This window comes from Rhinopithecus bieti, unplaced genomic scaffold (genome assembly GCF_001698545.2).
Source record: "Rhinopithecus bieti isolate Rb0 unplaced genomic scaffold, ASM169854v2 scaffold_2254, whole genome shotgun sequence".
NCBI classification, from domain to species: Eukaryota; Metazoa; Chordata; class Mammalia; order Primates; family Cercopithecidae; genus Rhinopithecus; species Rhinopithecus bieti.
In genome coordinates, this window is record NW_016803982.1 from 3,484,930 (window position 1) to 3,495,739 (window position 10,810).

At 43.7% G+C, this 10,810-nt stretch overlaps 1 protein-coding gene across 6 annotated transcripts in view; it reads right to left on the bottom strand.

Moving 5' to 3' along the window:
- The window catches only part of CLYBL (citramalyl-CoA lyase), a 305,257-nt gene that overhangs the window by 114,145 nt on the left and 180,302 nt on the right, over nucleotides 1-10,810 (bottom strand). For all 6 annotated transcript variants that reach the window (XM_017861863.1, XM_017861866.1, XM_017861876.1 and 3 more), the window contains exon 2: nucleotides 9,099-9,285. In XM_017861863.1, coding sequence (XP_017717352.1) covers nucleotides 9,099-9,285 — 187 coding nt within the window. The remainder of the gene's footprint in view (nucleotides 1-9,098; nucleotides 9,286-10,810) is intronic.

A 10,810-nucleotide genomic window follows, 5' to 3' on the forward strand; every position in this document is an offset into this window, starting at 1 on the left:
ATAATTAAATTTAAACTCATCAGTAATTACATTAAAATCCAATGGATTAGCTGGGTGCAGTGGCTCACGCCTGTAATCCCAGCACTTTGGGAGGCCAAGGCAGGTGGATCGCCTGAGGTCAGGAGTTCGAGAGCAGCCTGGCCAACATGGTGAAACCCTGTCTCTACCAATAATACAAAAATGAGCTGGGTATGGTGGCAGGCACCTGTATTCCCAGCTACTTGGGAGGCTGAGGCAGGAGAATTGCTTAAACCTGGGAGGCGGAGGTTGCAGTGAGCCAAGATCACACCATTGCACTACAGCCTGTGCAACATACTGAGATTATGTCTCAAAAAAAAAAAAAAAAAAATAGCCAGGCACGGTGGCAGGCGCCTGTAGTCTCAGCTACTCGGGAGGCTGAGGCAGGAGAATGGCGTGAACCTGGGAGGCAGAGCTTGCAGTGAGCCGAGATTGCACCTCTGCACTCCAGTCTGGGTGAGTGAGACTCTGTCTCAGAAAAAAAAAAAAGAGAAATTGTCAACATGGATATAGAAATTTTTTAAAAATAGGAGACATAATTAAAATACAAAGACAGGAATACTTTGAAAGCAAAAGAATGAAAATGATACACTGAGCAAATGCCAACCTAAAGAAAGTTGATGTTGTTGTATTATGATCAGACCACATAAACTTTAAAGTAAAATGCATTATAAGGGATAAAGATGGTCAGTACACAGAAATAGATGAATCAATATGCCAGGAATATGTAGTAATTCTAAATGTGTATATACCTAAATACATTGGTAAATTTTCTATTGGAGCATAGATTTCAACTAGCCTCTCTCAATTATTGACACATCAAGCAGAAAAAAGTCAGTAAAGATTTGTATATTTGAATAACATAATTAACAAGCTTGGTCTGATAGAAAATACATAGAACTCTGCATCTAGTAAATACAAAATATACTTTCTTCTTCAGCACATGGAAGAGTTACAAAATATGGCTAATGTATTCGGTCATTAAGCAGAACGACAAATCTCAAAGAATCATCATCATTCACATCACATTTCTCTAACCACCATGCCACTATGCTAGAGCTCAGCAACAAAAAAGATAAATTGAAAAAAACAAAAACCAAAAAACTCTCATACACTTGGAAATTTAAAACCACACCTTGGTATACTCAAGGTATGGTTCTGGCCCACTCTTGGTCCTTGAAATCTTACCATGCCACTATGATTAAGCACAACCTTGGAGAGCAACAGTTTAGAAACTTCTGTAGCACCCGACATTGCTGTCACCCAACCAGCATTTAATTTTTATAGCAATTCATTTGTATTGTATTTTACAAAAGTATCAATCCACAATGGGTTGGATAACCAAACTGGTTCTTCATCACAGACTTTGGGAAGCACTCTTTTGTATGTTATGTTTCAAGCAAGAGACCAAATGGCAATTAAAAAACACCCAGAACTGGCCAGGCGCGGTGGCTCACGCCGGTAATCCCTGCACTTTGGGAGGCCGAGGCAGGATCACCTGAGGTCAGGAGTTCAAGACCAGCCTGGTCAACATGGTGAAACCCCGTTTCTACTAAAAATACAAAAATGCCAGGTGTCGTGGCGGGCACCTGTAGTCCCAGCTACTCCGGAGGCTGAGGCGGAATTCTGAGTTCCAGAATTGCAGGAACCCGGGAGGCGGAGGTTGCAGTGAGCCAAGATCATACCATTGCACTCCAGCCCAAGTGACAACAGTGAGACCCCTTCCCAAAAAAACAAAAACAAAAAAAAACCCACTCAGAACTAAATGATTAAAAAAGGAGTATGTTCTCATAGACCTATTTTGCTGGATCATAGCTATTTACTTTTTGCCACTCTCACCACCAGCTTATGTCTCCTCCAGGTTGGGGATCTGCCACCATTTTTGTATTTAAATTTAAATACTTAAATTTAAATAGTAAATAAATTTAAAGAATTGCCTAAATATTTATTCAACTGAAATGGCAGCCGTGGAATCATGCCTCTTCCTCCTCGGTACCTACTTTCTTGGCCTCACCCAGTGTCATGGAGTTTCATCAGAAATCGATGCATTACTTGGCATATTTTACTGTGGCCCAGCAAGCAGTGGCTTAGACAGCCCCACACCTCCTCATGCATTTAACAATGAAAAGGAGGAGATAAGAGGAAGTGGAGGCAGTCTTTTTATCATCCGTGCTTGGGAAGGTGAGCTGGTAGTGCCATCCTTGACATGAAGGAGCTACTTAAATACAAATTGGATTAGCAGGACAGGATTAGAGCCTGCTGGAAGGTATTATATACTTATAAACTGCTTTGTGGAAACTCCTATTGTTTTCATTATAAGCCCATACTTCACAGAGTCAATCAAATGAAATATGGAATTAGTATATTAATAAAAAAATGAGATATAAAATGAAGTGACTACGTTTCAATAATGCCAAGAAAGCTGAATTAGGCAAAAATGGTTCAGTTTAGCCAGACTCTAACTAGATAATCTGAAATTAAGAGTTTTAATATGGATTTCTTCTTACTGAGAAATAAACTCACTAAAAATGGTCTCTCTGTCCTCCATCAAGAGAATAATATTCAAATAAGAAACATGATTAAGAGGTAACTTCAAGAAAGAAAAGGGAATATGAGATATTTGAGAAGTTTCAGGCTTATCTGGACTTTCCAGTGAATTGAAGCTCCAGGTCTAAATGGATGACATTCCCAATCCCAGGACACTGAAAGAGTCTGCAGGTGGGAACACAGAGCTCCTGTCAGTTACCTTTGAGAGATCATGGAGAACAGGAAGCTGACAAAAGATAAAAAGAAGCCAAGGCACTCGCTTTCCAAGAAAGAGGAAAAAGGTGGATTAGAACATACACGAGCAGGTGAGTTAGAGGCTGGTTCCTGGCAAAAATTCCAGGAGATTCAAATCTTGGTTCTGCTATTTAACGGCAATGTGACCTTGTACATATTAAAAACACTGCTATAAGGATTGAATAAGATAACATATGTAAATGAGATAAGGTATGTAAATAACAATATATGTAATACAGCACTTGTAACATAGAAAATTCTCGGCCAGGTGTGGTGGCTCATGCCTGTAATCCCAGCACTTTGGGAGGCCAAGGCAGGAGGATCACGAGGTCAGGAAATCGAGACCACCCTGGCTAACACGGTGAAACCCCATCTCTACTAAAAATACAAAAAAATTAGCCAGGTGTGGTGGCGGGCACCTGTGGTCCCAGCTACTTGGGAGGCTGAGGCAGGAGAATGGTGTGAACCCAGCAGGTGGAGCTTGCAGTGAGCCGAGATGGCGCCACCGCACTCCAGCCTGGGCGACAGAACAAGACTCCATCTCAAAAAAAAAAACAAAAAAAAAGAAAAAAAAAGAAAAAAGAAAATTCTCAGGCCAGCCACAGTGGCTCATACCTGTAATCCCAGCACTCTGGGAGGCCGAGGTGGGCGGATCACCTGAGGTCAGGAGTTCGAGACCAGCCTGACCAATATGATGAAACCCCGTCTCTACTAAAATTACAAAACTTAGCCAGGGGTGATGGCAGACGCCTGTAATCCCAGCTACTCGGGAGGCAGACAGGGGAATCTCTTGAACCCGGGAAGCAGAGGTTGTAGTGAGCTGAGATCACACTGTTGCATTCCAGCCTAGGCAATAAGAGTGAAACTCCATCGAAGGAAAGGAAAGGGAAAGGGAAAGGAAAGGAAAGAGAAAGAAAGAAAATTCTCAGTACAGCATTTTTGTATTTCCAACACTTTACAAAGAGGTGGTAACAATGAGGTACTGACATGGGTTCCTTAAGAACAAGTCTCGCCGGGCACGGTGGCTCAAGCCTGTAATCCCAGCACTTTGGGAGGCCGAGACGGGTGGATCACGAGGTCAGGAGATCAAGACCATCCTGGCTAACATGGTGAAACCCCGTCTCTACTAAAATACAAAAAACTAGCCGGGCGACCTGGTGGGCGCCTGTAGTCCCAGCTACTCGGGAGGCTGAGGCAGGAGAATGGCGTGAACCCGGGAGGCGGAGCTTGCAGTGAGCTGAGATCCGGCCACTGCACTCCAGCCCGGGCGACAGAGCAAGACTCCGTCTCAAAAAAAAAAAAAAAAAAGAACAAGTCTCATTTACCTCACTTTGCTGGTTAGGTGGAGGTATGGGGGGAGAAGGTATTTTTGGACAAGTAGATTAGGAACATACCTTCATTTTGAAAAGGCATTTGATGAAAATCTCGCAATATCTGCATGAAAAGACTGGATTTTAGGAGAGTTAGGTTTCTGAATAAGCACATTCATTGTATAATTCATGAACTGAGTTGGGCCCGGTGGCTGGGCACGGTGTCCTGTAATCCCAACACTTTGGGAGGCCGAGGTGGGCAGATCACCTGAGGTCAGGAGTTGAAGACTAGTCCAGCCAATATGGTGAAACCCCATCTTTCCCAAAAATACAAAATTAGCCAGCCATGGTGGTGCATGCCTGTAATCCCAGCTACTCGGGAGGCTGAGGCAGGAGAATCACTTGAACCCAGGAGGTGGAGATTGCAGCGAGTGAGCCAAGATCACGCCACTGCACTCCAGCCTGGGCAACAAGAGCAAAACTCCATCTATGAAAAAATAAATAAATAAATTCATGAACTGGATAGCTCTGTGCCTCAGTTTCCTTACTTGTAAAAGGAATGTACTCATAGCACCTCATTGGCTTGTCATGTAAATTACAGCACCCAGCATTTCGTCAGCACTATGTACATCTCTGTTCAATAAACTGGAAAAGAAGTCTTTCGTGCCATGCTTGGGCAGCACTTGGCCCCAATCTCTTCAAGATTTCCCAGAAACTTGTTAAATTTTCATATGATGTGCATGTCAAATTCTCAGATGATATAAATGTTGGATAATGAAATCAAAATCCAAAAAGACCTTGACAAGCTAGGGCTATGATATGAAATATGTGAGATAAAATTAAGTCCTAGATGAAGATTGTAAGAAAAAAATAACTTTTTTTTTTTTTTTGAGACAGAGTCCTGCTCTGTCGCCCAGGCTGGAGTGCAGTGGGGCAATCTCAGCTCACTACAACTTCCAGCTCCCAGGTTCAAGCGATTCTCATGCCTCAGCTTCCTGAGTAGCTGGGATTACAGGTGTGGGCCACCACACCTGGCTGATTTTTTGTATTTTTAGTAGTGATGAGGTTTTACCATGTTGCCCAGGCTTGTCTTGAACTCCTGGCCTCAAGTGATCCACCTGCCTCGGCCTCCCAGAGTGCTGGAATACTGATGTGAGCCACTGCACCCGGCCAAGATTATTATTATTATTATTATTTCTTTTTTTTTGAGACAGAGTCTCACTCTGTCACCCAGGCTGGAGTGCAGTGGCGTGATCTCAGCTCACTGCAAGCTCTGCCTCCCAGGTTCCCGCCGTTCTTCTGCCTCAGCCTCCTGAGTAGCTGGGACTACAGGCGCCGCCACCATGCCCGGCTAATTTTTTGTATTTTTTTTTTTCTTTTTTTTTTTGAGATGGAGTCTCGCTCTGTCACCCAGGCTGGAGTGCTGTGGCCGGATCTCAGCTCACTGCAAGCTCCGCCTCCCGGGTTCCCGCCATTCTCCTGCCTCAGCCTCCCCAGTAGCTGGGACTACAGGTGCCGCCAACTCGCAACTCGCCGGACTAGTTTTTTGTAAGTTTTTAGTGAGACGGGGTTTCACCGTGTTAGCCAGGATGTTCTCGATCTCCCTGACCTCGTGATCCCGCTCCATCTCGGCCCTCCCAAAAGTGCTGGGATTACAGCTTGAGCCACCGCGCCCGGCCAATTTTTTGTATTTTTAATAGAGAAGGGGTTTCACCATGTTGGCCAGGATGGTCTCGATCTCCTTACCTTGCGATCCGCCTGCCTTGGCCTCCCAAAGTACTGGGATTACAGGCGTGAGCCACCGCGCCCGGCCTATTATTATTTTAAACAAAGACCAGCTTGGCTTTCCAGAAGTTTCTATGGATAAAAAAAGAGAATTTTGGCCGGGCATCATGGCTTATGCCCATAATCCCAGCACTTTGGGAGGCCGAGGCATGAGGATCACTTGAGTCCAGCAGTTCAAGACCAGCCTGGGCAACACAGCAAGACCCTATCTCTACAAAAATAAAACAATTAGCTGGGTATGGTGGTGGGTGCCTATAGTCCCAGCTGCTCAGGAAGCTGAGGTGGGAGGACTGCTTGAGCCTAGGAGTTGGAGGCTGCAGCGAGCTATGATGACACCACTGCACCCCAGCCTGGGCAACAGAACGACCAAAAAAAATTTTTTAAATGAACTTTTAGCTGCCTCTAAGCTTAGGATGCCTAAAACAGTGTCTAGCACATTGCAATGTCCAGCTGCATTAGGAGAATGAAAATGTCCTAATAAAGACACTATGTGGACATACGTACTTCAAGATGGTGGGCACAGCTTTCCCATCATCAGCTCTTCTTTCCCTGCTCCTCCTCACGTTTCTCCTAAGTGGTAGCACAGCTGCTACTACTATGGAGATAAGGATGGCTTTGGAACCCAGATAAACAATAAGGAAATGTAAAGCAGAAACAGACTCTATTCCCAACTCTTTGGAGTGGCAGAAAACATTCTCAGGTGGGTATTGGAGGACAGCCTCAAGATTTGTGAAGAACTATAATTAGAAGTTTATCAGAGCACCTAATGGCTCACTGTGCTACAATGCTAAAATAAATTCCCCTCTAATCATGATTACTACAGGATTTATCTAATCTATTTCCTATAGGAAATCCAGCTACTCCCAGGTACTTTATCAACTTTTTTCTCATAATAAAGCCTGTCCTGACAAAAGAAGATATTGTCATCCCTACAGTATAGATAAGAAAGTGAGGCAAAGAAGTAAAGTGAATTGCCCTGGGTCACACAGAACTGGAATTAGAATTTAGCATCTAATCCTGGAGTGCACGACATGAGGTATAGGAAGGAGCATACTGAAATCACATTATAGCCGTCAGAAAAAGGCCTATTTACTTTAATCTCTGGGAGAAAGATTAATAGTATTTTCCTTGGCACATGCCAAAGATGTTGAGTAGACATTTCAGATTCCACAGGCTCATTCTAATCCTTTTCCAAATACTTGGAAAGCCTTAGTCTGACCATTAGGAAGATAGTGGAAATTAAATTTTTTCTTCAAAATTAAGGCAAATATTTGCTGGAAACTTCAGAAAAAGCAATTAATCCAGAAAATTGTATAGTACAGCCACATTGTTTCAGGTCACCTGGGGTGAGAAACTTTCAAGTAGGCATAAATCCAGAGAGCCAGCTCCCTCATCCCCCCTCCCACGACCCATTCCCAGCCCAACCACATTGTCTAGGACCTGGATAGATAAAGGTCAAGCGAACTCATGTTTTTAACTTTAAAAGTTCCACGCAAATGTAAGTTATTGTTATAATGATTTATATATCTCAACGAATTATTGAATGAATCCATGTTCATTAGAAAACATAGAAAACAAAGTTGAGCAAAACAAAATAAAAGCAACTACTATACAATCAAGCAGTAAGGGTCTTTTGTACCTATTTACAAATTGGTTATTTTGGTTTTTTAAAACTTTTTTGGAGACAGGGTCTCACTCCGTTGCCCAAGCTGGAGTGCAGTGGCATGATCATGGTTCACTGCAGCCTCAAACTCTTGGGCTAAAGTGATTCTACCACCTCAGCCTCCTGAGTAGCTGGGACTACAGGTACACGCCACCACACCTGGCTAATTTTTTTCCTTTTTTTTTTTGGTAGAAATGGGGTTTTGCTATGTTGCCCAGACTGGTCTCAAACTCCTGAGCTCAAGCGATGCTCCTATCTTGGCCTCCCAAAGTGCTGGGATTACAGGCATGAGCCACCTGATCTGGCCTACAAATTGGATATTTTCTAAGGCTCATCTCTTCGGTCAGGCCATGAGGAAATAAGCCAGAAGCTACAGACAACCACTAAGGTTCTATGTGTCATTTCCCGTAAATTAAGTAGAGAAAATGGTGATTTATCCATGAAAAGCTATGTTTTATTCTCTTGACACATATCCCAGAAGAGAGAAGACCACTACTCAGTATACCTGGTGGTAAGAAGAAGAAATAACTTCCTAGCTGCATTTTATCATTCTGAAAATCTGACACCACAATTTTAGAATTATCTAATTCAGTGGTCCCCAGCCTTTCTGGCACCAGGGACCTGTTTTGTGGAAGGTAATTATTCCATGGGAGGTGGGGCGGCGCAATGGTTTCGGATGAAACTGTTCCACCTCAGATCATCAGGCATTAATTAGATTCTTATAAGAAGCGTGCGGCCGGGTGCGGTGGCTCAAGCCTGTAATCCCAGCACTTTGGGAGGCCGAGACGGGCGGATCACAAGGTCAGGAGATCGAGACCATCCTGGCTAACACGGTGAAACCCCGTCTCTACTGAAAATACAAAAAACTAGCCGGGCGAGGTGGCGGGCGCCTGTATTCCCAGCTACTCCGGAGGCTGAGGCAGGAGAATGGCGTAAACCCGGGAGGCGGAGCTTGCAGTGAGCTGAGATCCGGCCACTGCACTCCAGCCCGGGCGAGAGCGAGACTCCGTCTCAAAAAAAAAAAAAAAAAAGAAGCGTGCAACCTAGATCCTTCACATGCACAGTTCACAACAGGGTCGCGCTCCTTGAGAATCTAATGCCACTGCTGATCTGACAGGAGGCAGAGCTTAGGCCATAATGCTTGTTCACCCACGGCTCATCTCCTGGGGTCTGGTCCAGTCCCTAACAGGCCTGTACTGTGGCCTGTACTGTGGCCTGGGGATTGGGGACCCCTGATGTCACTCATTTACTTAGCCCAGCAAATATCATGGCCAAAACTGATTGTCTTTTTATCTATACATACACACAGTCTCATATACCGAAGGTCATGATTTTAAAATACATTTTGGTGGGATTCTTCCTTTCTCTCAGAGAAAAGAGATACACATTTAGAACCTATATAAAAGTAGGCCAAAGAATTGTTAATAATCAGCAAAAGATGAGTACGGTAGAATCTTTCCAAATAGTGGGCAATGTCACTATTTGGAAGAGAAGCAAATTTCAATCCCTTTCTTTTTCTCATACTAAAATCATGCCATTACCTTTTTGTTTGCAGCCACACCATCCTCACAGTCGAGCACTGCACAATCTACATTCAGGGATGGGATCTTCTTTATTTTCTTTTCATCATTTCCAGGTACATAAAGCACTGCCCTCCGGGGGATGTACTTGTGACTGGATGAGGAACTATATCCAAGTCTGGGGACATCGGCTGCTAGAGACACTTTCCTGCAAGACACATGATTAGGGTTAGTCCAGAATGAGATTTCTGTATTTATAAACTTGTGAAAAACTACATTTCAATGCAAAATTAAAATAGAACACATGGATAATCTTTGTTTTTTTTTTTTGAGACAGGGTCTTGCTCTGTCACCCAGTTTGAAGTGCAGTGGTGTGATCTCAGCTCACTGCAACCTCCACCTCCAAGCTCAGGTGATCCTCCCACCTCAGCCTCCCCAGTAGCTGGGACTAAAGGTATGCGCCACCATGCCTGGCTAATTTTTGTATTTTTTGCAGAGATGGGATTTTGTCACATTGCCCAGGCTGATCTTGAACTCCTAGGCTCAAGAGATCCATCTGCCTTGGCCTCCCAAAGCACTGGGATTATAGGCATGAGCCACCATGCCTGGCTGGATAATCTTTTAAAATTATGGTGGAAAACAATCACACACAAAAACTAAGAAAACAATAATAGCAGAAATAATCAATGAACTAAATGTTATTTTGGCTGAGGTTTAAAAAACAGATAGGACTGTCTACTGACATCTTCTGAGAGAAAGAGGGTATACATATTTCTTCTTGGAAAACATTTCTAGTATTGTTATACTGTCCAGATAGCATCCGTGGAGAAAAAAGGAAAGAAAATGTCTCCAAAAGGTACTGTACGAAACAACAATACTATCTACAATTATACATACAAGTAAAAAAGTTGAAAAAAAAAAAAAAACTAAAGAAGCATTAGTCTATGGCCCTTGCCCTGCCAATACATCTTTTAAAGGAGGTATATCAGTGATTCACATCCAATTTTAACAAGACAAGATAGACTGATTCTTTTTAAGTGAGTAGGAAGGACAGTGAATGCCTCTGTAATTGTAGGCAACTTAATTACTGGTAACTTCGGATTCTTCATCCATAAAAATAATACTCATTTTGTAGGTTGTTGAGAAGATTAAGTTAAAGGAAATAATGAACATGAAGCACTTAGACAAAGCCTGGCAGATATTTTAGCTACTTGAAATGGTGGTGGGCGTAGTAGGAGTACCAGCAGCTGCTGTTGTTATTAATGGAGAATCTCTAGCTGTCAGTAGCCCTGGCCTGCTTCTAAACTATGCTCTTGCTTTCCCTTGCCTACCATACCAAGTTCAGTCTCTGTTAGAAATAAAAGGTGTTGGCCAGAAGCTCCTTTGGCTTACTACCACCCTTGCCTGGTCCATTGTTTATCCTGTGAAAACTATGCTTTAGGGCCGGGCGCGGTGGCTCAAGCCTGTAATCCCAGCACTTTGGGAGGCCGAGACAGGCAGATCACAAGGTCAGGAGATCGAGACCATCCTGACTAACCCGGTGAAACCCCGTCCCTACTAAAAAATACAAAAAAACTAGCCGGGCGAGGTGGCGGGCGCCTGTAGTCCCAGCTACTGGGGAGGCTGAGACAGGAGAATGGCGTGAACCTGGGAGGCGGAGCTTGCAGTGAGCCAAGATCCGGCCACTGCACTCCAGCCTGGGCGACACAGAGAGACTCCGTCTCAAAAAAAAA